Source organism: Terrapene carolina, unplaced genomic scaffold, assembly GCF_002925995.2.
Source record: "Terrapene carolina triunguis isolate 2854851 unplaced genomic scaffold, T_m_triunguis-2.0 Scaffold66, whole genome shotgun sequence".
Taxonomy (NCBI): Eukaryota; Metazoa; Chordata; order Testudines; family Emydidae; genus Terrapene; species Terrapene triunguis.
In genome coordinates this window covers 52,115,600-52,135,262 of record NW_020664417.1, presented here as the reverse complement: position 1 = coordinate 52,135,262, position 19,663 = coordinate 52,115,600, and the positions used below count along the sequence as shown (strand labels likewise).

Here is a 19,663-nt window from a genome sequence, read left to right as displayed (position 1 = left end):
TTTTTTTTACCCACGAAAGCTTACGCCCAAATAAATCTGTTAGTCTTTAAGGTGTCACTGGACTCCTCATTGTTTTTTTTAAAAAGTCAATGCCAATCCAAGGCCCTTAGTAGTTTACTAAATGTCCTTGCTGATTTCAGTATAAAGCCTAAAGACCTTATTTTAGGGCTGACAACTCTCATTAAAGTCAATTGAAAGGCTTCCCCCATACACTTGAATGGGATTTGGATTGGGCCTTAATTGGTGGGCCCCTCAGGAATTTTTATTCCCCCCACTACAGATTTTGCTTTTATATATTTATTTTGTTAATGTTGTATAGAGAACATGGCTTCAATACACACTTTTAAGTTAGAAGAAAATGAGTTTCATAAAGCACATTTGATTCAATTCAATTAATGCTGAATTTTAATTTTGGTTTGCAAGTTACATTCCATTTGGAGAAAATAGAGATAAATCATATGGCCTATTGATGACATACAAATGGTTTTAATCTGGGGCAGATTTACTTATAATTATTATTTGTATACAGTCCTAGTTTCACATAACCTGACGAGAACTCTTTTAGTAGGTTTCAGTTAAATATCCAAAATGTATCAAGATGTTGTGCACTGCATTTATTCCATGGCTGTAGCACAAATATGCAACAGGTACAGATGGATTAAGAGAGATCAAAATTATACAAAAACAATCTTGATCAAGCAGCACAGCCTCAATTTAAAATAAGCAATAGTTTACTCAGTGCTTCATGTCTTTATTGAAGTTGATTGAAAAATAGAGACTTGAGGTGAAACCCAACTCAGCCCTACGGTACATGTGCTAACTCATCAAGGAGCACGAACTGCTCCAAACCCCAGGCTTCTGAGCTAGCGTTAGAACAGGCCAAGGTCAGTCGTAGGTTGTTAGAACATACACGGCTTGCATATAAGGCAATCACAAAACGGAAGCTCTGAGGAACCCTGGTGCTATTGTGGGTTACAGTGTGCAACGGAGGGAGGGGAGGGGGAAGAGGAGAGATGTCAATTTTGGCTATTGCCTCCAGAAAATCTGAGCAACCACTAGATAAATTACATTAGGATAGATGCCCCCTGCACCTACCTCTGCTCTACCAGGGAGCGCACAGTCAGTGAGTACATAAAAAACAATCGTAGATGCTGTGTCGCCCTTTCCTCGCTTGTGGTGCTGGTCCCGCGCCCCCGACCCACTTACCTGCGCAGGCCCCCACCTGCCACACCTCCCCACGTGCACCCCTCTCTTTATCCCGTGCAGCAGGCGGCCCTTCCACACAGACCCCCCCCTTACCTGTGCTGCAGCCCCACCAGCCCTAAAGTGATCACATGGGGCACATCGAGCTCCGCGGGCCACGAGCCGGAGGCGATGCAGCCGAACACGCCGCACTCCTCCCGGATCCCCAGCTCCTCAAACTCCATAGCGCCCGGCCACCCCGCAGAAACACGTGCTGCCGCCGGCCCTTCAGCGCGGGTCCTGGCGGCCGCTAGCTACCTCCTGCGCGAGGCCAACTCCTGCTGCGCCGGCGCCGCGGCAGCTAGGGACAGGACAGCGTCGTCCCGCCCAAAAGCCCGCCACGGCCTCCCTTATTTACATACGGGGGTGGGGACTCTAACTGCCGCGCGTGCCATAGACGGGGGGGAGGTTTGGGGTCGCTGGGTTTGGTCTTGGAAACACAGTTCATCAGCGCGGACACCTCCCCCTTCTCCGTGTGCGCTTGGTACGTTCCGCTCTCCCACGTGCCGCTTCCCCAGACTCTCCGCTACCGTTACAGCCCGGCCGGTAGGCCCGGGGCAGCTCATGAGTGACAGCGGGGAGGGAGCGGGCCCAGGTACCCAGAGAGCAGCGTGGGGGAGTTGCATTGCCGCGAAGGAGACCAGAGGGCTTGGGGTTCGCACTGGGGCGGAGGGAGGGAGGAAGGAGGGGGGGACGTTGGCGCGTGTCCTGGGGGGAGGCGCGTGGAAGCTCTCATGGGGAGGGGTCATGGGGGGCAGCGGTCTGTGTGTTTGCCCCTGCGGGGGCGGATTCCTGGTCGGCACAGCCACTCTGCTGCGGCGATTGGGCTGGGCAGTCACTCCCCGCCCCTTCCGCTGCCCGCCTTTGCCCTGAGCGCGCGCTCACTGCGTCATCTCCTCAGTGAGCGTGACAGCGGGTGCGGAGCCGCCGCCAGCCCCACGTGCTAATTGGGCCTCTCTGTGTCTCGTAGGTGCCCGCTGCCCTGGCCGCCGCGATGGCTCCCGTAGCAACAGGTAACGTTCCGCACCCTCGGCTCCTCCGCGGCCCGGCGCGAGGTCTCGGGCGACCTTGGGGCTGAGTTCTGCGTCAGCCTCCCCCGAAGCTGGCGGGGCTCGGAGAAGAGCCCGCTGCCCCTCTCAGTCTTCCCCAGGGCGGCGGGGCTAGCGCTGCTACTGCGCCGCCTCTGCAGAGAGGCGCTCATGCGTGGGGCCGGGCCCAGGGCTCCCGGGGCTCTGCCGAAGAGGCGCCTTCCCCGCCCCGCAGGCAGAGAGGAGCAGCGGGCTGCGTGAGTGACGGGTGGCTCGCGCCAATTCACTCTGGCCAGGCTGGGGGGGAGATGCTCGGGCTCCCCCCAGCCGCACCGCCTGGGCTGATGGGTTATAAGGGGTGCGTGCAGCCTCGGCCCCCGGTGTAGACTCCGTGCGGAGGGGGGAAAGGTTTGGTTTGTTGTTTTACACCCAAACTAGTAAAGAGATTAAATGAAACATGAAGAACAAGACTCGCTGTGGCAAGTAGCTGGCTCCAAAGTTCATGAGGGTTGAAACAAAACTTAATAGAGCTGTTTTTATGGCCTCTGTTCTCCTTCGCTGTAAGTGGGGGCCTTTAGGTTTCCGGCTGCCCTGCCGTAGGTTTGGAAAGGACCTAACTCCAGAGCTGTAGCACGTGAAGCTAGCTATAATCCAGATAAATCCAGTTTCGCTCCAGGATGAGTGAAAAGCAAACATAGCATGAACATAATGACCTACCACTTTAAACTTTTTAGTTTGAACAGTCAAGGTGCTGATAACCCCCAATAAATCTTCAAATGTCACTTGCTTAAAATCATTCCTTCCTCTTTTAAGGCTGTCTATGTTATGAGCTAGGGGTCTGATTTCCCTGCTTGTATGCATATTCTTGCCCGCTGGCTAGCCCTTATTGAGCTGGCACAAGTATGAATAGCAGTATAGCACAGGTAGAGCCAGCAAGAGGCATTGCTGAGCGCTTTCAAGTATAAATCTGCCTGATGCCCTGGAAATATGCTTTTCTTCCCATTTCCTGAAGATGAAGTGATCAACTATACCCACCTATTGTCATACTGTCTTTTGAATAGAACTTCTCAATTTTCACTTGTACATTTGCTTGTTTAAACTTGTATTACTGTTAGGACAGACAAAAAGAATAAAAGGATGCATACAAAGAAATGTATCCAACATGTAAAGTCCTCATAGTGTAAGGAAACAAATCCTGATTGTTTTGCATCAGTGGAACCATTTGGCCAGTAGGCATGAGACTTTACAGACTTTTGTCTGTGCTGTTGGAACTGAAGTTTGAAGTGACTGCCCAGCTGTTGGAACTGAAGTTTTCCTTTTCTGCTGGTTTTCTAGATGGGCTTTAAATGTTCCTTTATACTCATTGAAGAAAATTTGAATGCTGGGGCATTGTCAGTTAGCTAGAGACCAGAAGGAGTATTCTATCTTGGTTCCCCAAAACGTACTTATACATATGATTTGCCCAAAATAATCATAATTTGCCCAAAATTTGTAATTTTAAAAATTAACTTTATTTCTCTAGAACTGAAACTTGGTAAAAAAATTAATGAAGGTAAAACAAAAGAAGTCTATGAGTTGCCCGATCTCGCAGGATGTGTGCTGATGCAATCAAAAGACCAAATAACAGCAGGAAATGCAGCTAGAAAGGATCACATGGAAGGAAAGGCAGCCATTTCCAATACAACAACTAGCTGTGTGTTTCAACTGCTGCATGAATCTGGTAAGTATTTTTAAAGGTAAAACAGATGCATTTGTGTTCTGTTATATATGGTGAGTCTTATGGAGTGATATGACTGTCTGAGAAGATGTAAATGTTAATTCACCTAGGTTTTGGAACTGATTGACTTCAGTAAATTTCCTTATATCAGTGTCCCAAAGAGTAATCTAAGATTATTGACCTAGGTTATGAAATAAAAATTAATGTATCATATTTGAAGACCTCCCCCAACCCCAGAAAGCTTCCATATGTATTATTGCTGTCTTCCTGGACACCATTCTCTTCCCTCCCCATCACCCACCTCATGCTTTCAATTCTCAGTTTAGAAGCAGATTGTGAGAGTTTGGCATTAAGCTCTTATTCCACACATCTGTCTGTGGAAATTACTACTGCTGGTCAGTGACCATATCAAAGACTGCATTTAAAATCAAAACTTTACCTAGCTTTACTAGAGTAAAACCATAATAAAAATGAAGACCTGGATGGATAAACTTCATTAAATGTTCTTGTTTTCTCAGTGTCTGCCATATCACTTTCAAAGACTGCGTATTGTTTGTGGCATAAAAAGTGTGCCAAGTGCTTTACAGGTAGCTGTGAAGAAGATACTTTATTTTGCAGAGTTTACAAGTAGCACATGGTGGATACTGAGGTGAATTGGAAATCTTAAGATTTACTTTTGGGGTTTCAAAAATGGCTTACCTTTTCATTCTGGAGAAGAGTATTGATGAAATATGAAAGTGATCCAAGTGAAATGTATTAAATATTTGTGAATGTTTTCTACATTTTCAAATATATTGATTTCATTTGTAACACAGAATACAAAGTGTACAGTACTCACTTTATATTATTTTTATTATAAATATTTGCACTGTAAAAATGGTAAAAGAAATAGTATTTTTCAATTCACCTCATACAAGTATTGTAGTGCAATCTCTTTATCGTGAAAGTGCAATTTACAAATGTAGATTTTTTTTTTTTTGTTACATAACTGCACTCAAAAACAAAACAATGTAAATCTTTAGAGCCTATAAGTCCACTCAGTCCTACTTCTTGTTCAGCTAATCACTAAGAAAAACAAGTTTGTTTACATTTGCAGGCGATAATACTGCCCCCTTCTTGTTTACAATGTCACCTGAAAGTGAACAGGTGTTCGCATGGCATTTTTGTAGCCAGCGTTACAAGGTATTTACATGCTAGATATGCTAAACATTGGTATGCCCCTTCATGCTTCGGCCACCATTTCAGAGTATGTGCTTCCATATTGATGACACTCGTTTAAAAAAAATGCATTAAATAATTGGTGACTGAACTCTGGGGGAAAATTGTCTCCTTCTCTGTTTTACCTGCATTCGGCCATATATTTCATATTATAGCAGTCTCGGATGATGACCCAGCACATGTTGTTCATTTTAAGAACACTTTCACTGCAGATTTGACAAAATGCAAAGAAGGTACCAATGTGAGATTTCTAAAGATAACTACAGCACTTGACCCAAGGTTCAAGAATATGAACTGCCTTCCAAAATCTGAGAGGGACAAGGTGTGGAGCATGCTTTCAAAAGTCTTAAAAGAGCAACACTCCGATGCAGAAACTATAGAACCTGAACCACCAAAAAAACAAAATCAACCTTCTGTTGGTGGTATCTGACTCGGATGATGAAAATGAACATGTGCCGGGCCGCATTGCTTTGGATCATTATCAAGCAGAACCCGTCATCAGCATGGACGCATGTCCTTTGGAATGGTGGTTGAAGCATTAAGGAACATGAATCTTTAACGCATTGGGCGTGTAAATATCTTGCAATGCCTGCTATAATAGTGCCATGAGAACACCTGTTGTCACTTTCAGGTGACACTGTAAACAAGAAGCAGGCAGCATTATCTCCTGCAAATTGTAACCAACCTTGTTTGTCTGAGCGATTGGCTGAACAAGAAGTAGGACTGAGTGTACTACAATACTTGTATTAGGGGAATTGAAAAATACTATTTCTTTTGTTTCTTACAGTGTAAATATTTGTAATCAAAAATATTAAGTGAACACTGTACACTTTGTATTCTGTGTTGTAATTGAAATATATTTGAAAATGTAGAAAACATCCAAAATATTTAAATAAATGGTATTCTAGCGCAATTAATCGCACACTCCATTTTTTTAATCACTTGACAGCCCTAGAAAGCACCTAAGTGACTTAGGATCATAGGTCACTTACATGTTTTTGACAACTTTACCCAAAGTAAACTGGGCTATAAAGGGTACAAAGCGCTATGTCTGGTGGTGTTTGCAAGATCACTACTTTAATCATTACCAAAAAAAAAACAGTGAATCTGCTTCATTCATTAGGCGCTAGGGAGGGGAAGAAACATCCCCTTACTAAACTGACCTGGGTATGCACTAGACTAAGGCTAGGTCTACACTACCCACCTGAATCGGCGGGTAGAAATAGATCTCACAGGGATCGAATTATCGCGTCTCGTCGGGACGCGACAATCGATTCCCCGAGAGATCGACGCTCTCACTCCACCAGCGGAGGTAGGAGTAAGCGCCGTCGACGGGGAGCCGCGGAGGTCGATTTTGCCGCCGTCCTTACAGCGGGGTAAGTCGGCTCCGATACATCGAATTCAGCTACGCTATTTGCGTAGCTGAATTTGCGTATCTTAAATCGACCCCCCCCCCCCTCCGTAGTGAAGACCTGCTCTAAGCAAAAATTGCAACTGCATCTGTAAACAGCAAAAGTATCCTTGGTTTCTCAGATTGGTCAACTGGTGACTAACTGGCACAATTGACAGAGTGTGTTAATGCCTTACGGGGAGGGGAAGGCAATTTATTTACTTTGCACCACTCTTCTGAACTGGGGTTTCTTTCAAAGTCCACAGGTGATACAAAAGCGGTGTCTATAAGTGGAGACTTCTGTTAATTTCTTCAACTCTTCTGATAGAAACAGAATTTGACTTGCAGTTATTGTGAGCTAAGAATAGCAGCTCTAAAATACACATTCAGGAAAAAGAGAAGGGTAATAAAAGCAGATGAGATGCACACTGAAATTTAAAAGTGACTTGATGTGCAGAATAACCACAATTTACAGTCTGATTGCACCGCATCAGATGATATGTTTAAACTAAAATGGACACCAGTGTAGATATTGAATCTTAAACATTTTGTTTGACCAAGAAGAAGAGCATCCTATTTTGGCCCTACTTGTCATCTCCTGACTTAAAATCAATTAACAGAACAACACTTGATTTATTACGTATAAACTGTCTTCAAACTCTGTGTTGAATGTTCTTTAATTTATCAGCAGAGGCAGTCAACCTGTAATCCTGAAAATATTAAACAACACACCCACCTTTAAGTGCAAGAAAGATTGACAAGGTTATATTAATCTAGCTGTTCTAGAAATCAGTCCTGTAATCCTAAAATTGCTTCATTTAAAGTATAGGTTGCCTTTTGTGAAGTAGAGTAAAAACACACTGTAACAAATTGTTGACTGGACTTTAACTTTGCTTTGAGAGTGAAGGCTTACTGTCAAATAGGACCAAAAATGACCACCTACACCTCAGAGCAACAAAAAAGTTTGAAATTGTTCAGAATTGGAATGGAACATATCCACTCTGGATTTACCAGATACTGGCTACTTTGATTTTGGCCATTGGCAGATGCCAAATCAGGGACTTAACAGTTGGCTTGGCCTGGCGAAAAAGGGTGGAGGTTTTGGAACTGAAGTAGGAGGGGAGGGCCACATCATACTCAGAATGGTGATTTGCACATCAGCTGCCTTTTTAAGTATCCAGGACTTGGACCAGTTGTCCCTTCTGAATTCATATAGAAGGGAATACCACAGATGTGCCATTTCATAAGCTACTGTATTGGTATATATTTGTGACTCTTCTTGGAAGAAACTAACAAAAGATTTAATTTGCATGTAGCTTTTTTCATTATCTGGAAAGTCCAGTATAGTAATGCAAATGAGGAGTAGCAAGTTTCCTTTTTCCGTCTTCCCCTCTTCCAAACCAAAGGTGTAGGGGGGAAAACAATGCTTTTATCTTTTCTGCTGCCTTCTATTACTGCCTCAGTAAGTCTCCAGTTACCGCCTTACATACACCAAGATAATGTAATAGTCAACATACTTTACACTGGGAGTATGTGCAGAGATGAATTCATAGCTTGCCACATACTAAGAAAACTATTCTGATGGTTGACTTTTAAAATTACTTAAGCTATATGTTTGTTTTCCTCCATGACATCTGTGCACTGTGACATAAGGACATAAACTAGCAGAAAGATGAAAATGGGCAGGCATCCAGTAGGAGCACTGACTTTGGTTATCTATAGCAGTGGTTTTGAATCTGTGGCCCATGGAACCCCGGGGGTTCGCAGAATTTATCTAAAATTTCCAAAAGGGTCTGCACCTCCATTTGAAATTTTTTTGGGGTCTGTAAATGAAAAAAGATTGAACACCACTGACCTATAGCATGATCAGGAAAAAATGTTCTATTGCAAAGTGATTTTAAACCAGTTCTGAAAGCACACTACAAACTAGTTTCTAAGGCTCTCTATAATGTACAGTGTATTTTGTTGGATGGAATTGGGGCAGTGAGTGCTTTCTGGACTGAGACCATTTTGTGTTTGTGGGATGTGGTGCTGGCCGCTTCCGGGAGCAGCGTGGGGCCAGGGCAGGCAGGGAGCTTGCCTTAGCCATAGCCCCGCTGCGCGCTGCTGCCACCCCGGAGCCTCTGAAGGTAAGCGGCGCCGGGCCAGAGCCCACACACCTGTGCCTTGAGCCCCTTCCTGCACCCCAACCCCCTGCCCTAAGCCCCCTCCTGCACTCCAAACCCCTGCCTTGAGCCCCCTCCTGCACCCCACATCCCTCCTGCACTCCAAACCCCTGCCCTGAGCCCCCTCCTGCACCCAACCCCTGCCCTGAGCCCCCTCCTGCACCCCACATCCCTCCTGCACCCCAACCCCCTGCCCTGAGCCCCCAACCCTCTGCCCTGAGCCCTCTGCCACACCCTTTCCTGCACCCCAACCCCTTGCCCTGAGCCCCTTCCTGCACACCGCATCCCCTCCCACACCCCAACCCCCTACCCCAGCCCTACATTCATGGCCCTGCATGCAATTTCCCCACCCAGATGTGGCCCTCAGGCCAAAAAGTTTTCCCACCCTGATTTAAGGTCTCTCTCACTTGGGAAGTAATCATCTTAGGTGTATTGTAGCTACAGAACAATACATTAAGGTCTTTGAGAAAACGGAATCTTCTGATGAAATAATTTTCTGATTGATCAACTATACGCCAGTCTGGTCACAGTTCTCAGTTCACTCATAGAAGTACACAGAGTAGCAAAACTGAGTTTTCTTTTTACATTTAGGAATCAAAACTGCTTTTGTCAGAAAACATGGCGACACAGCGTTCATAGCAGCTCAGTGTGAAATGATTCCAATTGAATGGGTGTGCAGAAGAATTGCTACTGGTTCTTTCCTGAAAAGAAACCCTGGTGTCAAGGAAGGATATAAGTTTTACCCACCCAAAATTGAAATGTTTTACAAGGTAAGTAAAACTATAACTATCTACTAAACAAAAGAAGGTGATGTGTTAAATAGTATCATTTTTACAAAATAAACTGAACATAGGAGCAGATGTAGTGCCTGAAACTGACTTCTGTCAATTTTTGTGGTTTTTGCACTTCTGTTTGTGTGTGTGCTCTCCTTATTGCTGCGTGCAAGATCCATACAAATATGAAACTGGCTAACTGATCCTACTGAAAAAATAATGAAACTGACTGTACATAACGCAAACAAAGGGGAAAAGAAATATCTATTATATTTATAGCAGCTATAAATACAACATTTTCAGACAAGTATATTTTTTAGGTTGACAAATGTCCCTTTAAACTGAAATGAAACTACTTACTCATGGATTTTAAGAAACTAGTATTGATTCTGTATTTTGCAAACGTTGCTAAAATGTCTTTCTTGAATATTCTCTTAGATCAGAGATTCTCCAACTAGTTCAGAAAGTCAACTGGTCACATAGTACAGGCTCATTGCCAGCATTTAAATCTCATTACAAAGCAGCTAAAAATGCATTAAACACTCTGTTACTCTTCAATGTAAACTACTGCCGTAATTGAAACGGGTGTGAGGTAAATGAGGAGGGGAGGAGGTCTTTTGATCACAAATGGGGAGACAGCATGCATAATAGTGAGTGAGAGAGGATGTGGTCAACAAGATAATCTATTAAAATATGGTCCATGTTATGGACTTTTTCTCTTGTCCTTCCTTAGATCACTTAAGCTGCCTCGGCATACCTACACCACTAAACAAATGAAACGTGATAAAGTGACAAAGGGAGTTCATGCATGATTTTCATTCTTGTGTTGGCAGGGTTTGGGAGCAAAGTGAAAGTGAGGTGATGCAGGAAACTCAGGAGGGTTTAATCTGCTGTACCAACAGTCCATGCTAATCCTGTTGGGGAATGGTGACTTTATATATACAGGGAGTTTAGCCTCAGTTCTTAATGTAACAAGATCATGGCAGTTAACTACACATCATGTGAGCCATCAAATAAAGGAAACCTCAACATCTTTATAGAAGGGTGTGGGGTCACAGCCCCACTATCATTGTGACAAGATAAGGATATATCTCTCCAGGGATTGGCCTGCTTAGAGAGGAGGTCCCACTCTGGGGGTAGGGAGTGGGAGGGTAAACCGAGAATGAGAAACTTCTGGTTGGACTGGAAGCAGAAGGGGGTGGGAAAAGATTATTTGAGGAGTGCTACACATTTCAGAGCATCAACCTTTTTATCTTTCTGACGTTGGCTTTATCCTTGTCCTAGAAGTCCTCTGCTGACAAAGTTCTTTTGGTATATGTAGTGTCTGGTTTGAGTAAATTTACAGGTAACCCCAGGCATTCAGCAGATTCTGGTCTCTGTATTCAGAATTTTTGAACAATCTTAATAGCATGGAAACATTGGGACCTCTTCTCTTATTCTGCTGAAAGGGACAAAAGCAAGCTGAGTTTGGTTAGGGAGCATTGGCTTCACAGTATGCTTCCTCGCAGAGTTCTGCAAGCTGGTAAGGGTATGGGGGTGAGAGAGAAATGGCACAGAGGGGATAGTGACCAGTCTTTAATAACTAGTCTGACTCTTCAGTGATATTCAGGGGTACTCAGTAGCAGAGAGGTTCCAAACAGAGTAGCTGCCTTGGGGCTGGATGGCGAATGGGCAGGGAAGACTTTCCCCAAGGGACTGTGATCTATTTTCTTGCATGCTGGCCACTTCAGGAGGCTTAACTTCTTTCCTTTGTGGGGAAAATGTGGCTAAAACTCTGGGAAGTGGTATCCTTGTGAAACTTGGAGTGTGTCTCTCTTTCCCTCCCCCCCCCTTCCCCCCCCAATTGGAGGGGAGCATGAAAGGACCTGGCCAGTAACCATCCTGGTGCTTCAGCAATATACAAGGGTGTTCCCTTTTGAAATCAGATGACAACCATACATCTTGTATATAGAAAGGTTGTATTCACTGCATGCTATGGCAAAATCTATACTTCAAGATTTTACAACAGTTGCTTTCATACAGCAACTTCTGTCCAATTCAAGATTAAAAGAACTCTTGAAAAGTGACTTAAAATATAGATCAAGTAGTCTTACTGTAATGTGCTGACTGCTTCCAAATAAGCAGGTTAAGAATAACATTAGAGTCAAATTTGCATTACTTGATTAAATACTAGCAGTGAAACTCCTCTTGGAATTTGTTAAAACTGAACTGTCTGTAGTCCAGTAGAAATAGATTTGTAGGCTAAGTGGTGGTTAGAGTTGAAAGGTGTACAGTGTTACAGTTTATTATTTTTATACCACATACAGTGGAGATAAAAGAAATATAGGCAGGCACACACACTCCTCCATTGCTGTCTGCTAAAGTATGAGTGGTGTAACCAGCTAATCCTTTAGGATTTATCAGGGTTTCTGGAAACATTCACTGAATTAGAAGTTTTGTGGACTATTGACCTAAAAATAGTTAAAGCTTTGTCTTAAACTCACTTCTGTGATGCACCTTCAAGACTTAACTTGAAAAAAGCATTGCTTACTTGAACATTATCTTAAAAGTCTTGCAGCTTGGATTTCTCAGTACTGTTGTGATTAAAATTCTTGCTAGGACTTGTTATCAAATATCAATTTAAAGCCACAAAACCTGTCTGTTACTGGATTTCAAATTGTTCTCTTCACTGTTTGCTAGGCTTTCTTTTAATCTAACTCAAGTCTGATGTAATTGTCATTAATTGATCTTATTCTATGCAAGTTTATTTTATTTCATTCTCAGGATGATGCTGCTAATGATCCACAATGGTCTGAGGAGCAACTAATTGAAGCCAAGTTCTGCTTTGCTGGACTTACTATTGGACAAACCGAGGTGGATATTATGGCCCACTCTACACAGGCTATTTTTGAGATACTGGAAAAATCTTGGTTACCCCAGAACTGCACTCTTGTAGACATGAAGGTATAAGAAAAAATCTATCTTGTAGATCATGGTTCTGAAAGTAGTGGAATATGTTTTTTGATGCTTCTTTACAGCTCTTGAAAATAGCTGTAAAGTTTACTTTTGTTTACTTTTGCTAGATTGAGTTTGGTGTTAATATAACTACAAAAGAGATTGTCCTTGCTGATGTTATTGATAATGATTCTTGGAGACTGTGGCCATCAGGAGACCGAAGCCAGCAGAAGGACAAACAGGTAATACTATTACCATTTTGGGTCTGACTTAGAGATAAAAAACAAAACTACATCTCATTTTGGCGCGGGGTGGGGGGCGTGTAGACAGCGTTCAAGCAACTGCTGTGAGTTGCTTTCCTTAGCTGTCTAGGCTTATGCAAGGTAGGCCACAAAGCATTTAGGGTCTGATCCTGTTCACGTCAATGGCAAAACTTCCATTGACTTTAATGGCAACAGAATCAAGTCCTTAAGGATGCCTGTATCGTTAATAGGAATTTCCGCAATATTTTCTGGTTTTATCATAGTGCCCTGTGTAGTGTTAAGTCTGCAGGGATCTCCAGAACTTCTGGCAATGTACTCCTCAGAGTGTGAACTATTCAAATAACCGAGTAACACAAACACACACTTATAAAGTACTAAAAGTCAGAAACATGCCATGAAGATGAAAATTGGTTCACCAACATGTCCCACGTTTCTCCTTTCAGAGCCTCTTGATTTGTCTAGGCCAAAGTTTGTCCTGTTTTAACTCAGTTTAACTGATAACTAACATTGATATAATTGCTGGTCTAGACCAGTGGTTCACAGCCAGGAGTATACATACTCCTGGGGGTACACAGGTCTTCCATGGAGTACATCACCTCATCTAGATACAGTATTTGCCTAGTTTTACAACGGGCTACATAAGCAGCACTAATGAATTCAGTACAAACTAAAATTTCATACAGACAATGACTGTTTATACTGATCTATATATCATACACTGAAATGTAAGTACAATATTTATATTCCAATTGATTTATTTTATAATTATATGGTAAAAATGAGAAAGTAAGCATTTTTTCAGTAATAGGGTGCTGTGACACTTTTTTGTATTTTCGTCTGATTTTGTAAGCAAGTAGGGTTTTTTAAGTGAGGTGAAACTTGGGGGGTATGCAAGACAAATCAGACTTCTGAAAGGGGTACAGTAGTCTGGAAAGGTTGAGAGCCACTAGTCTAGACAGTCCACAGATGTTTGTTTCCTGGAACAAAGGTTTGTGGTTTATGCTAAGCTGAATCCATTGGGGGGCACCATTTTAGCTGCATTGAATGCTGCTTTCATGGAACTTCTGTGATTTTAGTCACTTCCACTAATAATGTAGACACTCCCCAATAGGCACAAGCTGCCATAACCTATGTCTATGATAATCCAAGATACAGCAGTGTTCCAGTGCCATTACTAACCAGTTTAAACTGGAAAGCCACATTAGGTCCACTTCCTTTAAAAACTGAATGAAATGAAAAATTATGGTGTTTCCTCTTCACTCATTTCAGCTGTTATACTACAGAATGCGTCTGAGCAAATCCTTGGTGTGGTGGAATCGACCATTACTATAACTTGGGGGGGTTGTTAGGTGTTGGCTGTACTTTACTGCAGTTGCTGTCCTGTGACTGAAGCTCTGCTTCCAAATTAAAATTAACGTGCCAAAGCAGCATGGTGTATATTTGCAAGGAAGCCAACAACTGACTTCAGTTGGGCATGAGAGGACTGGCTAACACATCATGGCTGAGGCAACCAAGCACAGGAGTTGAGTTTTCTCTCAGAAAGGAATTGACTGAACTAGGGGGTATTCTGACTCTACTATAATGTGGTGGACAATACTGCTTGCTGGAGCTAATGGCTCAGAATTTGAGATGTGGGGATTCCCTTGATGTCATGTTGGCCTCAATTCACGGGGAAGAAGCTATTGTAGAATATATATATTTTTTTTTCAAGAAACAGGTGTTTGAAAGATGGCATACATTTCTCTAGCCTCTGGTAGTTGGATGGTTGCACCTGGTTGAATATTTAAGTAGAAAAATGATGGACCATCACATTTCCAAATAGAACATCAGGAGTAACTTGCTATCTGTGTATTTCAGTCTTACCGTGATCTAAAAGAAGTGACTCCTGAAGCGCTGCAGATGGTTAAAAGAAACTTTGAATGGGTTGCAGAAAGAGTGGAGGTACCCCCTGTTTATATTAACTGTAGTCTGTGTAGAAATTGACAATCTTGTGGACTCTCTTAAAATACTGTGGTTCATTTTCCTTTCTTTCCACTCCAGTTGCTGCTGAAAACAAAGAGCCATGGTAGAGTTGTGGTGTTGATGGGATCGTCTTCTGATCTTGGTCACTGTGAAAAAATTAAAAAGGCATGTGCAAACTTTAGTATTCCTTGTGAGCTACGAGTGACATCTGCTCACAAAGGACCAGATGAAACTCTGAGGATCAAGGCAGAGTATGAAGGTAAACCCTGAATAGTCCTGTATTAAGTTTAGAACCAATAACTATAGTTCTGCAGATTCCTGAGAACTTTGCCACAAACTGTGCACAAAGTTTATCGCCCTCTTCTTTATAACCACCTTTTACGTACGTGAAGACTTATCATGTCTCCCCTTAGTCTTCTCTCCTACAGACTAAACCCAGGTTTTTTTTTTTTTCTTCAGTCTTTCCTTTATAGGTTGTGTTTTCTAGAACTTTAATCAATTTTGTTGCTCTCCCCTAGATTTTCTCCAACTTTTGGTGCCCAGAACTGGACACGGTGTTCCAATTGAGGCCATATCAGTGCTGAGTAGAGTGGAAGAATTAATATTTTTTTGTCTTGCTTACAACACTTCTGCTAATACATCACAGAATGGGAGGAGGGGTGTTTTTTGCAGCAATATTACATACTTGACTCATTTAGTTTGTGGTCCATTGTAACACTCAGATCCTTTTCTGCAGGACTCCTTCCTAGGCAGTCATTTCCCCTTTTTGTATTTGTGATTATTCCTTTCTAAGTGTAGTACTTTGCATTTGTCCTTATTGAACTTCATCCTGTTTATTTCAGACCATTTCTCCAATCTATTGAGGTCATTTTGAATGCTAATCCTGTCCTCCAAAACGCTTGCAACCCCTTCCTGTTTGGTATTGTCTGCAAACTTTATAAGTGGTACTCTGTATCATAGTCAACAGCGCTTTCTCCCGCATCCAGGCCTGTCTAAGTCTAACCGCTTCTTTCTCCCTCAAAATCTGGCCTTCCTCTCTATCCCAACAGCTAAAATGCTTTCTCAGGCCCAGATCATCTCAACATCTTGGATTACTGCAATGTCCTGCTACATACACACACGTTATTCTGTTTATTATTCCTTATTCTGTTTTAAAAATGCCAGCTGCTAAACTGAAGTCTCCCCTTCATCTAATGTCATCTTTTTTGGACCACACCACTGGCTGCCCTTCGTGCACTGCAGCTGGGTGGAAAACCATATCTTGTGATGCCCACAGAATAGAAAACAATGAATAATGGGGTGGACACTAGTACAGTCTATCAAAAAACCCTTAGATTTTATTTAAAAACCATGTGCCTTGACTGAACATGAGTAATATCACGTGTTGCTCTTACATGCCCATGCAAGCATAGGTCTGCAGGTACTTCCATGCACCATTGTATACTCTGTGCATGTAGATCTGGGAGTCGGGGCACAGTGTGGGCAAGCACAGATTTTTCCAGATGTTATTTAGAGGATCTTATCTTGAACTTTGCAGAACTGATATTCACTAATTTTGTTGCAACAGGCCAAAGTTTTTAATTAATAAAGAATCCAGTGATTCAACAGTTTCCATTAAGAAATGGCCAGTACCCACCATTATCATGAATCTTAAAGGTTTTCTTCCCCTGCTTGAGAAAGGGGTTAGGTGCATGAGTTGCCCCTAGTGTGCTACTTCTGTAGATGGTGTAACGAGCAGTGACTGACAGTTACTGAATATTACTATAGGGAATTACAACATTGTATTCCACAAAAGAGAAATCTGAGCAGCAGTAAAACTAAACTGACTTATAAAAAGAATTTCAAAAAAAGGTGTTTGTGTTGGGGGGGGAGGGGGGGTGGTATTTAGACAGCCTTTCCATGAAAGCAGGTGGGGGAAAGGAAAAATGCATAGATATTTCTCTCCCCCCTCCCCCCATTGGTTTTTTAAATTTACTTGTTAACGCTTGTGTGTGTGTGTGTGTGTGTGTGTGTGTATTAGGTGATGGAATCCCTACTGTGTTTGTGGCGGTAGCTGGCAGAAGCAATGGCTTGGGACCAGTGCTGTCTGGTAACACGTCATATCCAGTTGTCAACTGTCCTCCTCTCTCAGCCGATTGGGGTCCTCAGGATGTCTGGTCTTCTCTTAGACTGCCCAGTGGTAAGAAGCATCATGTTGACCTATGGTACATGTAGTTACATTCTTGTAGTAATTAGCCCCCCCTTTTTTTAAATACTGGACACATCTGCCAGATTCAACAGTGCTGAAAACGCCTTTGTCCCATTTTATATTGTCGGTTCAGCCAGTGCTGAAGATGGTTTGGTGGGGTAAATCTTGTTGACTGTTGTCATTAAAATTTCAATTTCCTGGCATAGATGGAGGTGGAGCCTTAGAAAATCAAAGAGGAGTAAACTTAACTTTCATTATATTCTTACTCAGACAACTGAAGTTTAAAATAGGTATCGGAATTAATGAGACATCTTTAAAAAAAAAAAAAAAAAAAATCAGCTTGACGTTTTACCTTCATGAAACTGTTTTAGTATTCAGAGTAGCAGCCGTGTTAGTCTGTATCCGGAAAAAGAACAGGAGTACTTGTGGCACCTTAGAGACTAACACATTTATTAGAGCATAAGCTTTCGTAGGCTACGAAAGCTTATGCTCAAATAAATTTGTTAGTACTCCTGTTTTAGTATGTTTGTTAACCTAGCCAACTGATCATATAAAACTAAAAGATCCTTGCTGTGATGCTTTAATGTAGAAAGAATTACTCTGCTGTGAAAATACGTCAGTTCTAGGGGTGCATGTAGCTTGAAATTAAAAACTGCATTTTCATAGACACTGAACAGTTCTCCTTATACATTCAGTAGTCTATTCAGATTTCAAGGTATCTGCTGACTTAATCATTGTTGTCAGTAGTTATAGCAACATTGAATGCGAGAGGCTAAGGGGTTTTCAGACTGGGGGGTCGCAAGCTGTCAGCCTCCACGCCAAACCCCGCTTTGGCTCCAGCATTTATAATGGCGTTGAATATATAAAAAGGTGTTTTTAATTTATAAAGTGGGGGCATTGCACTCAGAGGCTTCCTATGTGAAAAGGGTCACCAGTACAAAAGTCTGAGAACCACTGACCATACGTATGGGATGGATTTTTTTTTTTTTTTTTTTTTTTTTAAATCCTCAAAGGGAAGGGAATTCCACTTTCTTCAAATATGCAGAAAGATTTGGGGCATGTTGAGACTATCAGTTGAAAACTAGCAATCTTGTCTTGTTTGGGAATGAAGGAATAAGGTGAGAATCTTTAGGGTTATTGAGGTTGCTTATGCTTTACCTTTTTTAAATTAGACTGGACAAAGTAATTAAAATAAAAAAAATCCTGCAGTAACCCTCACGGCCTGAAAAATTACTTGTTAGTAATTTTTATGATCATTATAAATCCTATTTGGATAACAGATTGGATTTTTTTCTTCTGCAACAGGTCTTGGCTGTCCTACTATACTCTCACCCGAAGGAGCTGCCCAGTTTGCTGCTCAGATTTTTGGATTAAGTAACCACTTGGTGTGGGCCAAGCTGCGCTCAAGCATGTTGAATACGTGGATCTCCTTGAAGCAAGCTGACAAAAAACTTAGAGAATGCACCTTATAAATAAAGTGTTAAAAGGAAAGTAATGCATACCTTATATTGGCTACGTAAAAAATAGTGCCATGTGCAAACTGTCTTCATGCTAGGATCTTCATGTGGATCTGTTGGAAATCTTAAACCCTTTGTTGTATAAGATTATACATCTTGTAGATGATAGTCTCTACAATTGGTCTCGTTTTCTGTTTTTTAATAAATGAAAGCATACGGGATAGTTGTTTGACTTGCTCACAATTATGTTCTGCTTTAGTCCTTGTATACTGCTTTAACTACAGACTACATAATATCAAAATGAAGGTTTAGTGCAATGTGCACTGGAATTTATCAGTTTTCCCTAGCAGCATTACTACAGAATGTTACTGATGAAGCTTGGATTTACTAACTCCACTGAATGGACTACCAATCCAAAACAAAAAATGTTTATGCTGTTCTGCTTGCAGTTATGAAAATGTGCTCCCTAAGCAATAACGTAGCCGTAGATTGCAATCCTAACTGGAAGACAGTTCTGGAATGGACTCAGACATCCAGCCTCCCTATTCAGAGATTGTAAAAGTGTATGGAAAAAGCCAGCCATATCACAAGATGGGATGTTAGTTTATTTCAATATTTCCTGAAGCAATGTCCTCATATTAACAATAATGCTCCTTATATAGCAGCAGATGAGATTAACTCGGAGTAGTAATCATGAGTTCAAAACTGACTTGTAAGCCTTTTGTCCTCTGTTCAAGTACAATTAGTTCTGCTTTAAAGAGCCTCTGATAAGCTCATAGCAGACTTCATTTTTAGAAAATGTGGGGGTGTCTTTCTCCCCTTATTTTTATAGTGAGAAAAAGTTGGTTGCTAAGGAAACTCTCATAAAATAATTGAAGGTGGAAATAAACAATTAAGTGAAATAATAATGAAATCTAAGCATGACTTTTTTTCCTTCATGAAACTCTTGTTTTTAATTAGGTCAGCTTTATTACAGTACTGATTCTAACAAACATGCAATTTCCCAACTAATGTAATAGCATATGCTTTTAAAATTACAAATAAACTGTTAAATTCCAATTTGCTTTATGCAGAGGTTTCTCCAGTGGGTATATTCATGCTAAATATCTAGATTTTTTTTTTTAAATTACATGCCATGGCTGATACTAAAATTAAAATAGCTGTGCTAAACAACTTGCTTGACTTGGTGCTTTACAACTACATGCATGCAGCACTACTAACATACAACCAACTTTTGCAAAGGGCAGTATCAGGCAGCACACTGTTGCTTTGGAGGGGGAGAGGAGACTTTGACTAGAGATACAGAAACAAGCCCCTATGCCTACA

General features: G+C 41.9%; 2 protein-coding genes across 4 annotated transcripts in view; one reads left to right on the top strand and one right to left on the bottom strand.

Moving 5' to 3' along the window:
• The window catches only part of PPAT (phosphoribosyl pyrophosphate amidotransferase), a 58,725-nt gene extending 57,162 nt beyond the window's left edge, over positions 1-1,563 (bottom strand). For both annotated transcript variants that reach the window (XM_026647926.1, XM_026647927.1), the window contains exon 1: positions 1,300-1,563. In XM_026647926.1, coding sequence (XP_026503711.1) covers positions 1,300-1,427 — 128 coding nt within the window. In that variant the 5' untranslated portion in view covers positions 1,428-1,563. The remainder of the gene's footprint in view (positions 1-1,299) is intronic.
• Positions 1,564-1,751: 188 nt separating this feature from the next.
• PAICS (phosphoribosylaminoimidazole carboxylase and phosphoribosylaminoimidazolesuccinocarboxamide synthase) lies at positions 1,752-19,405 on the top strand. 2 transcript variants are annotated; one of them, XM_026647925.2, is made up of 10 exons: positions 1,752-1,837; positions 2,213-2,255; positions 3,793-3,990; positions 9,352-9,530; positions 12,297-12,476; positions 12,596-12,709; positions 14,588-14,671; positions 14,771-14,951; positions 16,713-16,871; positions 18,186-19,405. In XM_026647925.2, the coding sequence occupies exons 2-10, from the start codon at positions 2,237-2,239 to the stop codon at positions 18,350-18,352; spliced, it is 1,281 nt and encodes a 426-aa protein (XP_026503710.1). In that variant the 5' UTR covers positions 1,752-1,837; positions 2,213-2,236; the 3' UTR covers positions 18,353-19,405. The 2 variants fall into 2 exon arrangements, with proteins under 2 accessions (XP_026503710.1, XP_026503709.1); XM_026647924.2 differs by lacking the exon at positions 1,752-1,837 and having other exon boundaries at positions 2,108-2,255.
• The last annotated feature ends 258 nt before the right edge of the window (positions 19,406-19,663 follow it).

Bases quoted from the DNA above. Each gene is read 5' to 3' on its own strand.
- PAICS (XM_026647925.2), top strand. The intron at 12,710-14,587 runs GTAATACTATTA...TGTGTATTTCAG, and splicing joins GCCAGCAGAAGGACAAACAG to TCTTACCGTGATCTAAAAGA. The intron at 14,672-14,770 runs GTACCCCCTGTT...TTTCCACTCCAG, and splicing joins GGGTTGCAGAAAGAGTGGAG to TTGCTGCTGAAAACAAAGAG.